The sequence below is a fragment of the Asparagus officinalis genome, chromosome 3, assembly GCF_001876935.1.
Source record: "Asparagus officinalis chromosome 3, Aspof.V1, whole genome shotgun sequence".
Classification (NCBI taxonomy): domain Eukaryota; kingdom Viridiplantae; phylum Streptophyta; class Magnoliopsida; order Asparagales; family Asparagaceae; genus Asparagus; species Asparagus officinalis.
Window position 1 is genome coordinate 25,058,079 of NC_033796.1, and position 13,864 is coordinate 25,071,942.

The following is a 13,864-nucleotide window of genomic DNA, read 5'->3' on the forward strand; positions in this document are numbered from 1 at the left end:
AAACTGATATTCACCAAGATTGTACAAAAACATTATTGTTACATTTGAAAACCTTGCCTTATTAACTTAGAACATAATACATCTGTATAATTTTTTAAGTAACTATAACTCCTTCAGTGTCATATTTTACTACGAAACTTGCTTACAATAAGATGCTTTTGATCCTTCAAAGCTGTCATATCTGAATGCTGCTCAGCAAGAAATTGAGAAAAACGAGATCCTGTTGCTTTCTTATCATTCTTCTTTGGCAAAGCCTGTATCCCTGTAGATGGAGGTGGCATCAAAGCCCAGATAGAAGATAGGAGTTCATTTGGAGAGTCTAGAACTTGTAATGTTGCTAATTCCTGCTTATCTGGAGGCAAATATGTGCATCAGATGAAAGAAATTATCAGAAACAAAATTCAATTAATTTTCATAAAAAGAATTCAAGACTATTTAAGAGCACCTGAAAACTTGAAGATAGGATCCAAAGCCGAGCAAGGGATGCTGAAGTTAAGATGTGGTATAATAGTTCCTCCGCCATGCCTTGCGTTGCTGAAAATGAGAAAAAAAAATTCTAAGCACACTGCCGCTGGAAATAAAGAAATCGACAGCAGAATATGGTGAAAGTAAAAGAAAAAAAAGTAAGGAGATAAACAAAATGCCCGGAACAAGAATGATCTACAGGTTACAGAGACTCATCAAGAAATGTTTTTTTTTTAACTTAATGGAATGATGGAAGCATGCTTCTCGATTTAAAAGGTATCAAAAGTAATGATGCCAAATTAAAGGGTTCGTGTCAGTTAGACAAGTAGACAACAAGCTCCCAAAATTGCAATTAAATCTTTCTTTAAGCCTTTTCAATTTTGCAGTTACATAGCTGATACCATTTGATGGCAAAAGGCTTGAAGATGATATGACAATAAAATGATGTAGAGAATTTTCTGACAGGTTTAGATACATTTTGTAGGAGAGGTTCTACATAAAAGATTGATCTCTCATTGGACCGACTTATCCATTATCTCGTAGGAAAAAGAACTTTGCAGCACAAGGTTATCCCTCAAATAAATTGACTTATTTTAAAGATTAAAACGATAAAGAATGTTTTCAACAATCAGGAAGAAAAGCATAAGTGAAGAAGCAGGTTAAATAAGCACATAATGGGAAAGCCTTGAAAATATTACCCCCAATTAAGAAATGTAAACACAAGCATAGAAATATGATCACTCTAATTTTTGGTACATCCAATTCAGTCAATATTTGCGTAATTATTTCTCTAACATATTTGTCTAGCAAGAATAAAATGTGAAGGAAAACAACACCTTTTTAATGCCTCTCATATTTGTGTAACAAATATTATCTTTAATCATGCTCGAGTATAAAAGAGAACACAATTGAATTCTTGGTGTAGAAAAACGCACCAGGTCACAAGTCCAATCAAACGACCATTTGAATTAACGACAGCACCGCCACTTGCTCCTGGATGAACAGCAGCGGTCGTTTGAAGCATTACTGGTGCATTTCTTCTATCAGTACCGACTATGCTGGATTCACGTACGCTGTTTGATTCTGGCACTCTGACAATATTTGCTAATACTCCAGAGGAAGCAGATGGAGAGAGATCTACATTTAACATAAACTACATTATTTAACAAAAAATACTAAATGGTGAAGTAAGAAGGAAAAATATAAAGAGAGCCAAAAATTCATCTTAAAACAGGCTTTTAACTCTCCTCACCAGAACGGGCCCCAAGAAGACCATGCCCAATAACGTGAACTGTGGAACCTATGGCTGGGCAAACAAATTCAGGAGTGATGGGACAAGGATGATATGGAATAGATTCAGTTTGCAGTAAAGCAACATCCCAAGGCCCTTTTGAAACGTAAACCACTCTAGCACCATACCACATTCTTTGCTCCCTATGACACAAGCAAACTGATATTTTTCCATAGCTTCTGTAATTTGAATTCAAGAACGATGCTTCATGCTCATTTGTCACAGAATCTAAATAATTTTCATAAGAAGATGATGCGGCATATTTGTCCATCGAACCTAGTAGAGATGTTTTTCCAAATCTCCATGGTTCCAAAATATGAGCATTTGTGAGTATAAGGCCATGGCTGCTGAGTACTACACCAGAAGCCCAAGCACCCTCACCCACTGTAACAAGAGCAATTGACGGAATAGCCCTTTCTAATGAGGACTCCGAGAGAGATAAATCTTCGACAGGACTCCCTACTTTATTTGAGGCATATACTGATGCTTTCTGCACCCTATTGATGCTCCCATCGATTCTTTGAGATTGCTTCTGCAGTATATTACTTCTGGCAGTTGCTATAGCATCCCATGGTATAACAAGCTGTTATACATATTTTCATAATGCACCCAGATTCAAAATGAAGGAAATTGAATAGGCATGGAGAAATAGTTGTTACCTGGATCTCGGCAATGCCTCCTCTTTGCCTCAAGGGTCTAGTTAGGATACCAGTAAGAAAGCCTTTGTTGTCAAAAACGGGGCCCCCTTCCATTCCTGAGACATCAAATACCCCATCTGAGTGTGTACTTCAGTGTCATACTAGAATGGGTAAGGGATAGAGTTACATTTCTCATACCAGGAAGGCCATGGATATCCGCCATTAACAATGAGCTATGGTTTGAACCTGCAGGATAGCAGTTTGCTACAGTTCCAACTGAGATGCTGGTTCAAGAAGGGAAGTATCACCTTACAACTTTAAGCAGTAAAAATTGTGAAGCCTCAAGCATGCTAATATGATGACTTGGTGAAAACAAAAACATATTTTCCATATAGAGGCTCATATTTTTATTGTATAAATGCATCAACAAAGTACATTAGTATACTTATCTTTCATATAGAGGTTCATATTTTTGTTTCATATAGAGCTTCATGCTAATATGATGAGTTGCTATTCCACTAGTATTCTTATTAAGCAGACTCGCAGAATAAATTTCTCTGGTCAGAAGTATCTGATAAGAGGATGCTGACTTTAGGATTTGCCAGCCTGCTCAACCTCATCTATACTATACCAGTTTAATAAATTTTCTAGGCTAAACTGTATCATTCATTATTAGCAATCATGAGTTAATTATAAATATTTAGTAAAGGTTATTTAGCTATATTAATGTTAAATGTAATTGTCATTTAGTTGATAGAGTGTAACTCCTAACTGTAAACACCATGAAAGGCTGAAAGCATACATGTTTTCTCTGATCTTATGAGGGCGTACATGTTTTGATATTAGTTCGCCAGATTAGCATATACCCTTGAATTAATCATGATTTTTTTCTCTCCATTTCCAACTAGAAGTGGCATGTTTTTCAGTCTCCAAGCAGAACAAAGTTGTCTACTTAGTTTAAAGGCTAGCAATGCTACCTTGCTTCTTCTTCTTCTTCTTTTTTTCCCCTCCTTTATTAGGGTCCATATTTTGTATTTCGAATATACTTTTTAACTTCAACTGGTTGAATAGCTTAACTTGAACCCGTTGCAAAATGGCGAAAATAACATGAAGAATCTGGGCTCGTGTTTGAGCCAGAAATTAAATTAGTTGCTAGCTCAAGCATCAATTACTCCAAAGTGGAGAAACAGAGAAAAGATTCTTTCAATTTATCCGAATAGAAGATTCACATCACTCACTTACTTGTAATATATACAGCATATCTAAAGTAAAATAACATGTACATAATGAATGTAAGATAATTACCTGTTATAAAAATGCCATGGAGATAAAACCCCAAAGGGAGAGCCCATAACTAGAAGAAAATCTCCTCGCTTTTGAAGATGTGATATACCTATATTCCGTACGCCCTAGGAAAGTCAAAACCATAAACCCCCATGATGATATTTCCAAAGACTATAAACTAAATCCCAATTCCAGAAAAGTAAACGATTCACTGGCATGCTTCTGTGGTTAAGAAAAATACATAGACTTGCTACGTTGCAAGGGTCTGAGTTAAAAACAAAAATTACCTTGATGTCTAAAGATGAAACACCAAGAAAAGCAATTCTTGTCACTGTTTTGGCCATAACAGTGGCACTATATGATTCATCCAATGACAATTTTCTATATGATTCTTCTGAAAACTTCAAATCATTTTCAACCTGCCAAAAGTGAAGAAAAGACACTTGCAAATACTTTCAAAGGAAAAAAAAGGGAAAATTTGCAAAATAGACCGTTTTTATAAAGTAATTAGCGAAATAGACCACTTTTGAGAGTAATTAGCAAAATAGACCTCTTTTTGATAAAAGAGGTCGATTTTGAAAAAATGTCTTCAGAAAACATACGGGACTACTAGTCCCATATGTTTAAAGCTAACTAATCTAATAATTAGTGCACTAATCATTAGATTAGTTAGCTTTAAACATACGGGACTAGTAGTCCCGTATGTTTTCTGAAGCCATTTTTTCAAAATCGACCTCTTTTTGGCCTATTGGCCAAAAAGAGGTCTATTTTGCTAATTACTTTTAAAAGTGGTCTATTTCGCTAATTACTTTATAAAAACGGTCTATTTTGCAAATTTTCCCAAAAAAAAACAAATTTCATGAGAACCAAACTAATGTCTGCTATAGAACCATCATAAGAAGGGTTAATTGCAGACAGGCCCCTTGTACTATCACCCAATTGAGGTTGGACCCCCTCTAATTCTATTGTTGCAGATCGACCCCCTGAGTGAACTTTTTCTTGACTTTTTTACCCTCGGGAGGTCTATTTGTGAAAAAAACAAATTTCTCTTTCTCTTGAGGGTAAAAGAGTCAAAAAAATTCACTCAGTGTATCCATCTGCAACAATAGAGCTACAGAGGACCTATCCGCAATTGGTTGATAGTAAGGGGTCTATCTGCAATTATCCCTTATAAAAATGGGCAGCTTTATTCAATAGTTTGAGGGCTTCACCTGTCTGTAGGAAGCACTATCCCCGGTCTTAGGATCATTATTCTTGTTCGCCAGTGACCAGCTGAGCTCCCATGAAGTCTGCTCACAAGGACCACCTTGAGCTCCAATCAGTGACATAAGGGCATCAGACGATGCAGGGACATCAACCTAATACAGATAGAATTTTTTTAAGTATTTAACAAATGAAAAATATAGCATGAATTTTTACATAATAAGAAGTTACACAAATCAATTTACTGACAAAGTCAGCTCTTACTAAAATAAACAAGCAAAAGGGAGTATCATAGTTCTTCCATATCTACATACAAAGAAAGCATTTCGGGCATCCAGACAGACAATTTGACCATACAATTTTAAAGCTTAAATAGTAAGACGAAAACTTAACAAACATTAATTGGCGATAAATGGTGAGCTAAACAGGAAAATTGACAGATTAGCAAAATATAAAACAACTTACTGTATCAGATTGTACCAGTAACAGATCTAAATAATTGATCAACAACTTACAGAAGGACATTCAAACCATTATTATCTTTAAATAGGTAACTCAAATTTTAGGGTGATTATAAGCCCTAAGTCGGTAACATTCAAGTGAATGATATTATTTGTCCATAATGATTGACATACATCAAAAGAAAGGGCAGGATTTCAAAATTTCTAACAAGTAATTGAAGAACTTCCATGGAATTCCAGAAGATGTCAGAAATATTGTCCTATTATCTTCAAAAAGTAGTGAAGTTAATGAAAATGCTCACTGAGAAAGTTATGTAGCAAGCAGGATAAACATATCGGGATGAAATCCAGTTTGGGTCTGAAAACAAAGCCTACTTTCAGAGACAGCAGAAATGAGAACAAATCTACTACTCTAACCACTATTCTGCCTTTGACCTCAAAGAAAAGAGAGGAGATCCCACTCTCAAAAATCAAATACTTTTCATGACTATGTTATCTGTTTAAGAATATTGAATGTGGTGATCTCTGACTGGTTATAGATAACTCATCCCCTTATGGTGGTTACACTGTACTTTAATCTCTCGTCCTCAATACAATTTATGTTTCTCATCAAGATTTACAGGCATGAAATACTTATAAGAGTTACCGTATAAGAATTAACGTACAATTTCTTCTGAACTTGACAACTGGTAGAAAAACAACCACAAAAAACCATTATACTTGGCATTTCCATTGCAGACACAATATAGCACCAAAAGTCAACTTATACGAAGAAAATCAAACGATTAAAGCAGCATAAGTAAAGAAAAAGAAGCTCACCAATGCCAACAATTGAGATGGAACCCAACGAGGACTTGCACCAGAATTGTCATTGTTGATCCCTTCTTTTCTTCCCTACAGGAATTTAAATGGGATGTGAATGTATATATATAGTTCACTTTCTATCGAAGCCCATCAGCAACTCTAGATATGTTGACATATTGATAATATTTAGGGGTTTATTTGTAAGTTGTGTTTGTAGGGGCCTATATAAGCCCAAGAGGTTTCATAATAAGATAAAGGGTTTTCTCTATTTTCAATATGGTATCAGAGCCACCTCCCCATAACCCTTAGCCGTCGCCCCACCTCCCAAACCCGCCCCGCTCTTCATCTCTCTCGTTTTCACCGCATCTCAGGCCGCGCCCAACTTAGCCGCGTCTCCTTGCAACCCCCCATTGAGATCCCGTGCCCGACACGCCCCATAGCACCCCCCCTGCGCTGCACCCGCTGACCTAGCTCGCCCAGATCCGCGCCCGCTAAGCCATCACCCGCTGCAAACACACACCCCTAGCTGCCGCTGCACCGTGCCCCTGCAAACACCCACCCGCTGCCCCTGCCGCTGCACCCGCTGCCCCTCGCTGCCCACCCGCCTGCACACCCGCAACCCCCTCCCTAATCGCTTGCCACTAACCCTCGGCTACCACGCTACCCTAACCCCCTTGTCGCTGCACCCAAACCCCGCTGCCTTGCACCCCTCCCTTGCTGCTGCCCAAGTTCGTGTCAGATGAGTGGACTGTGTAGCTTGTTGGATTCCCTCAACATCTCAGTCATAGAACTGATGAGAGGATGTGTAGCCTGTCAGATTCCCTCGACATGTCAGTCCTAAAACTGATGAGAGGAAGAGTGTATATCCCACGTTGTTGAGATATATCACTTTTGATTCTTGTTTCCTTTGAGAAATAAGGATTTAGTTGAGATCTTACTCTTGTTGTGCAACAAAAGTGCTGCTAAAATTTTTCACTGCGCACAACAAGAGTTTGAAAAGAAGGAGAAAAAAAATGTTTGCTCTAGAGCCTGATCGATGGAGGAGATCATCAAGAAGTTGAACCATGCGGAGGTCTCAACTTTGATGCGGCTGATGAAGTTGTCGGCTGGTGAGAGCGCGACAAGGCCACCGGCGAAGTTAGAGCTTCCACCCATCGATCTGAAACTTGATGAGCCAACTACTTACCTGAGTTGGTCACGGCGGGTGAGATACACCATTGCAGGGAGGAACCTGAAAGAGTACTTGACAGGGGAGAAGACAGAGCCGGCTGAGGGCTCGGTGAGAAGAGATGAGTGAAAGTTCACTCATATGTTGGTGTACATCTGGCTCCTTAACTCACTGGTCTAGTCGATCGCAGCCACAGTGGATGACATTGAGAAGGTGAAGGATGTCTGAGAGAAGTTGAGGAGGACCTATGATGGAGTGAGAAATAACCTGAGGGTGTTCCAGATCAAAGGATAAATCGACGCCACAGTCCAAGGAAAAAGGACTGTACATGAGTATGCCACAGAGCTGGAGCACCTGTGGCTAGATTATGATCACTTCTCATCTCGGACCAGCTGCAAGGACCCGGAGTGTAAGGAGCGAGAGGCATTTCTACAGGAGAGGACTATGGTGTTTCTCAAGGGATTGGCATCAGAGTTTGCTCAGAGGATTATATTGTTACTAGCTCAGTCGAAGATTCTCACACTTGAGGAGGCAGTCTCGGCCATGATCCAGGAAGAGACTCGCATTACGCTACAGGCGGGGACAGGTGAACTTCCTGTGGTGAAGTCAGCACTGGCGACCTCTAACAACACTAGATTCAAGGGGGAGACTCGACAGTGTTACAACTACGGTGAAGTGGGTCATCTAAAGCATGCTTGCACCAAGCCACCCAATGAAGGAGAATCGGGTGGACGTGGACTGTTCGGAGGTCGTGGTCGTGGTCGTGACCGTGGGGGTCGACGGGGTGGAAGAGGAGCAGACAACAGGACGAATCTGATGGTAGCAAAGAGAGAAGAAGCAGTTGAGGTGGTCTTTACTGAGGAGGATCATGCGCTCCTAGAAATACTCAGGAGGAAGCAGAAAGTAGCAGGAGATGGAGACAGGAGGAGTGAGACTGAGGAGGCATATACTTCATTCTTCGCCAGAGACAACACTGCTACTTATGTTCATCCGACCAAAGGTACTGATGACATACATGCTCTTACTTCTATGTCTCCCAATAGATCTTCAAAATGGATAGTCGACTCCGGTGCGTCTCGACATGTGACAGGTAATGCTAGTGAGTTCTCATCATATACTCACCTAACATCGGCTAATAGTATCCAAACAGCTGATGGTACATTTCAGCCAGTGATTGATAAGGGTACAGTCAAATTATACAGGTTCTGTAACTTTGTCCAATGTTTTGCATGCTCTTTCCTTTCTAGTCAATCTTTTATCCATTAGTGCTATCATACTCTAACTAAAATGCATTGTTTCTTTTGATATTCCCAATGTGATCTTCCAGGAGAAAGGGACAGAACGGAGACTTGAGACTGACACATGGAGTAGTGGACTGTGGTACTTGGATCGTGACGGGCTGGATTCAGCGTTGGTATCAATCGTAGAGAGAGCAGGAGTAGAATCTGAGATGAGTGTTGAGAGTGTGTTGATGCTTTATCACCAACGTTTGGGACACTCATCCTTTAGTGTTTTAAGTAGGTTGTATCCATCTTTATTTGAGAAAGCAAATAAACAGAAATTTGTGTGCGATGCATGTAAGTTTGGAAAGCTTACTAGAAGCTCTTATGTTAGTTCTGGACATAGGAGTTCTCATGCATTTGACCTGATACATTCAGATGTTTGGGGGCCTTGTTCCACAAGTTCTATGAATGGATACAAGTATTTTGTTACCTTCATTGATTGCTTCTCTCGCGTTACTATGAATGGATACAAGTATTTTGTTACCTTCATTGATTGCTTCTCTCGCGTTACTTGGTTATACTTGATAAAAAATAAAAGTGAAGTGTTTGGTTGCTTCCAAAACTTTCATAGGTATGTTCAGACTCAATACAGAGCAGTGGTGAAGGTATTGAGGTCTGATAATGGGACAGAGTATACCAACAGAACGCTTACAGAATACTTGTCAGCTTAGAGGATACCAAGGTTTTAAATGTCGGATGTCGGGTTCATGTCGGATGGCTAAAATCCATGTCAGATAGCGGAAATCGGGGATATATCGGAGGACATAGACTAAATATCGGATTGCCATATCGGGTAGTGCGCATATGTATAATATCATGTCCTAAATGTAATCTAAGCATTCATAAATTCAATATAAGCATACTTTATAAATTCTATAGACTAAACAAATAAAAAGGTAAATAATATATGGATTTGGGTTCATAAATTCTTTCTATCGGGTTCATAAGAAACCCTTAAACATGAGAACGAGTCAAACGTGTTTGGGTATTTATCACTAAACCCAAACCGGATAACAAAAAACAGAACTTAAAAAAAAGTACTATATCTGTCGATTTTTCAAAGCTAAAAAATAGGCCGATATGCCCGATATGACCCTGATATTTCCGATTTTGCCCTGAAAATCGACATACGAGTTAAAAACGTTCATGTCGTGTCGGTCAAGCACTCAAACCGATATGTCGGCCGACATGTCGGACATGTCGGCCGACATTTAAAACCTTGGAGGATACAGCACCAAACTACATGTCCATACACACCAGCTCAGAATGGGGTAGTGAAAATGAATAACAAACATCTTTTAGAGGTTGCGAGAAGCATGATGATCTCCATGAATGTCCCAGAAACATTATGGGGGCAAGCAATATTGACCGCAACAGCGCTGATCAACAGAATACCCTCGAGAGTGCTGGATTGGAAGTCTCCGTGCGAGATATTGAAGGAAGATAATGGTAGAATTCTTTCACTGAAGGTGTTTGGCTGTGTGTGTTTTGTGAAGGACAACAGGCCATCCGTCGGGAAGCTTGCCCCTAGAACGGTGAAGTGCATCTTTGTGGGATATTCTGCTACTCAGAAGGGATATGTTTGTTGGAGCCCGGTGGAAACGAGGCTATTTGTGAGCATGAATGTGCACTTTCGAGAACTCGAACCATATTACACCCGGAAGGTAACTTCATCCGGCGGTAACTCGCCCGATACTGAAAGTATGAGGTGAGAGGGGGAGAATGGTGAGAGGTCAGTGAACAATGTGGAGAAATCAATTTCTGTATCGATTCCTTAGGAGGGAGAATTGGTTGAGGAGCAGGAGAATGAAGAAAAAAAGGAGAATGAGACAAGAGGTGTTAGGCTCACGGCTCAGGGGGAGCACTTACCTATAGTAGGAAGGGAAAATAAATTACGGGAACAGTACCTACAGTGTCACTGGTGCCAAGTTCCTTGTCAACACCTGCCTCGACTCCTGAGACACCTACACCACCACCAGATTCCTCCCAATGTGATATCATTCCTTTCCTTACTCCTCCTACACCAATGTTAGTACGGAGGATTACTCGCAGCAACGCAGGAAATCCTCCCGATAGATATGGTTGAGATCTTACCCAATTTGTATCATATTCTTTCACCCTGCACATGAAGCATTTATTGTATCATTAGACTCTATTACTGTACCTAACAACTGGCAAGTTACTAAGAATGACCCAAAATGGAAAACGGCTATGCACGAGGAGCTAGAGGCTCTTGAAAAGAACCGCACTTGAGAGTTAGTAAAACTACCAGAAAGGAAGAGAGCAGTTGGATGTAAGTGGGTCTTCACTGTGAAACAGAATCCAGATGAACAGGTTGAGCGCTATAAAGCTCGTCTGGTGAAAAAAGGGTACAGTCAGACATATAGCATCGACTATGATGAGACATTTGCACCGGTGGCGAAGATGAGCGCTGTTAGGACCTTGATCTCTCTGGCAGTAAATAATGGATGAAAGCTACACCAACTAGATGTGAAGAATGCATTTCTTCGTGGAGATCTAGTGGAAGAGGTATACATGGAGATACCACCAGGATTCAACACAGATCAGACAGTGGGTAAGATCTGCAGATTGAAGAAGTCTGTCTATAGGCTGAAACAGTCTCCTCGTGCTTGGTTTGACAGATTCAAGAGGGCTATGATAGGTATGGGGTACCAGCAGATTAACGCCAATCATACCGTGTTCTTTCGACGGAGTGAAGGCCACATTACCATGCTTGCAGTATATGTGGATGATATGATTATTACAGGAGATGATGAGAAGAAGATTGCCCAACTCAAAGTGAGACTGAGAAAAGAATTCGAGGTGAAAGATCTTGGTTTGCTTCGATACTTTCTTGGAATAGAGATAGCTCGAGGAGCGAAAGAGATTGTCCTCTCCTAAAGAAAGTATACACTTGATCTTCTTAAGGAGACAGGGATGTTAGGGTAAAAACCTGTAACTACACCGATCGACCAGAAGTTCAAGCTGGGTGCTGAGACTGGAGAACCAGTTGACCGTGACAGATACCAGAGGCTAGTGGGCAGGTTGATCTATTTGAGTCACACACGTCCCGATATCTCTTTTGCAGTGAGTGTGGTGAGCCGCTATATGTATGATCCGAGGAAGGGTCATATGGATGCAGTGTACCAAATTCTAAGGTATTTGAAGAGTTCTCCCGGAAAAGGGCTGATATTCAGAAAAAATGAACATGTAAGCATTGAGGGTTATTGTGACTCTGATTGGGCTAGCTGTGCTGATGACAGGAGGTCTACCTCAGGATACTGCATCTTTATAGGAGGCAACTTAGCCTCGTGAAAAAGCAAGAAGCAGTCAGTGGTGGCAAGATCAACAGCTGAAGCAGAGTATAGAGCTATGACCTTGGGAGTTGCGGAATTGTTGTGGTTGAAAAATATGCTGGTGGAACTGAAGCTGGATCAATGAGCTAAGATAAAGCTGTGATGTGATAACAAGTCAGCCATCAGTATCGCCAACAACCCAACAACCCAGTGCAGCATGATAGAACCAAACACATCGAGATCGATAGGTTCTTTATCAAAGAGAAATTGGACAGTGGACTACTGGAGTTAAGTCATGTTCCAACTATGGACTAGGCAGCAGACTGTCTGACAAAGGGACTTAGCTCAGTAGATATGATTAGAGGATGTGACAAGATGGGCTTAGTAGATATCTTTCGCCCATCTTGAGGAGGAGTGTTGACATATTGATAATATTTAGGGGTTTATTTGTAAGTTGTATTTGTAGGGTTCTATATAAGCCCAAGAGGTTTCATAATAAGATAAAGGATTTTCTCTATTTTCAATAAGATATCATCTAGTGAACTATTTACCTCCACAAGAACATCAATGCAGGCACTGGGAATTAATTTCGGAAAATTTTCCTGCAAAACATGTGATATGAGGTGTTCACGGGTTGCATTATATATTTAAAGTTTATAACCAAACAAAAAAACTAAGTATTGAAAAGGGCAAAAGTCAGAAAGAAAATTGCAGCATCAACTTTGGTGGGATTATCTCTATGCTGAGCAGTGAGGAAGGGCTCAATAATAGAGGCTGTAGAGACAACGATAGCGCCTGCATGATTATTGATACTCGCAATGTGCTCAAGAATTGGTGGTGGGTTGCTCAAGGAGCCTTCAGGAATTAGAAGCCCAGATGCAGAAAGGGAAGTGGTTCCCGCCCTGGACCGCAAGTAGGACAAGTTACCAAAAGGAGGGAAATAATAAAGCTTTAAGATGACAATTATAGAACTCTCATGTGAATGAATTGGCTTAATAGTAAATAGGAGGCTAGATAAAGGGAGATCCCAGGTTCAAGAGCAGGCTATAGCATTTGTTTAGCAAAAGAAAAAGAAGACAGCAAAACCAACATATATAGAAGAGATCAAATTAATGCAATGGTTTTTTTCATTGTTTTGCCATAAATCATTTCACATTCATCTTCTCGATTAGTAAAAAGCTATCTTATGGGTTGGATGGCTATGGATTAGAGTCAATCACGAGTTCACACACACAAGCACATATACATGTTTGTCATCAAAATTAGGTTCACATAACATGGTATAGAGTTTTTATGCTAATGAATACATTTAAATAGTAAGGCACAAGAAGGGAGGAAAAACTATGAACATTGGTGAATACCCACTTGGAATACATCACTGATTATCACCAAAATCAGGTTGATGACCAAATTTCAGCAGTATAACACTCATATTGCAGATATGAGGTAAACTAGCTTTGGATGACAAGAAAAATAAAAAAGCAGTACATACTTCAGGAAAAAGCTATACAAGACAAACATAATGCTCATCATCAGGGTCAATTTTTTCACACAAAAAAGGGCAAATTTCAAAAGGTAGCAAGATAAAGAATATGTAAAGTGTGAGTAGGTAACAAGGTAAGGAAAGAAAGAGAGACCAGGCTTTTCAGAAAGACCCACATATAATTCCTCGTCAAATTAATATGTTTATTCAAATTTTATGGAGGTGGAGAAAGAGGGCATATATAGTCATATATACAGTTTCTTCAACACAGTCAAATTTCTTAGTTCAAATTTAAGAAACGTAAAGGGAAAAACCAGAAGTCCAGAAGGTCATAGAGAAAGAAATGCGACGCAGTTTTTGCAAAAGCCCACTTAGAATTTGTTATGACAATCAATTTCTGTCTCAAAAATTAGTAACTTAGACTACAAATGTAACCACCATTATGCTTCTTAAATTTCAGCAGTATAGATCAAGATTAACTGCTATGG

At 39.7% G+C, this 13,864-nt stretch overlaps 1 protein-coding gene across 3 annotated transcripts in view; it reads right to left on the reverse strand.

Annotated features, from left to right (window-relative positions):
• LOC109833467 (glyoxysomal processing protease, glyoxysomal) overlaps positions 44 to 13,864 on the reverse strand; it is a 14,604-nt gene continuing 783 nt past the window's right edge. Inside the window, exons 1-13 of one of the 3 annotated variants that reach the window (XM_020401142.1) lie at positions 12,615 to 12,753; positions 12,445 to 12,495; positions 10,509 to 10,716; positions 6,162 to 6,236; positions 4,890 to 5,036; positions 3,966 to 4,097; positions 3,700 to 3,803; positions 2,593 to 2,678; positions 2,416 to 2,510; positions 1,718 to 2,339; positions 1,401 to 1,602; positions 446 to 534; positions 44 to 352 (exon numbers count right to left, since the gene is read on the reverse strand). In XM_020401142.1, the coding sequence (XP_020256731.1) occupies positions 120 to 352; positions 446 to 534; positions 1,401 to 1,602; positions 1,718 to 2,339; positions 2,416 to 2,510; positions 2,593 to 2,678; positions 3,700 to 3,803; positions 3,966 to 4,097; positions 4,890 to 5,036; positions 6,162 to 6,236; positions 10,509 to 10,716; positions 12,445 to 12,458 (2,007 nt within the window). In that variant the 5' untranslated portion in view covers positions 12,459 to 12,495; positions 12,615 to 12,753 and the 3' untranslated portion in view covers positions 44 to 119. Of the gene's footprint in view, positions 353 to 445; positions 535 to 1,400; positions 1,603 to 1,717; positions 2,340 to 2,415; positions 2,511 to 2,592; positions 2,679 to 3,699; positions 3,804 to 3,965; positions 4,098 to 4,889; positions 5,037 to 6,161; positions 6,237 to 10,508; positions 10,723 to 12,444; positions 12,496 to 12,614; positions 12,796 to 13,864 lie in introns of those variants that run through there. The other 2 variants (XM_020401141.1, XM_020401143.1) reach the window with 2 other exon arrangements.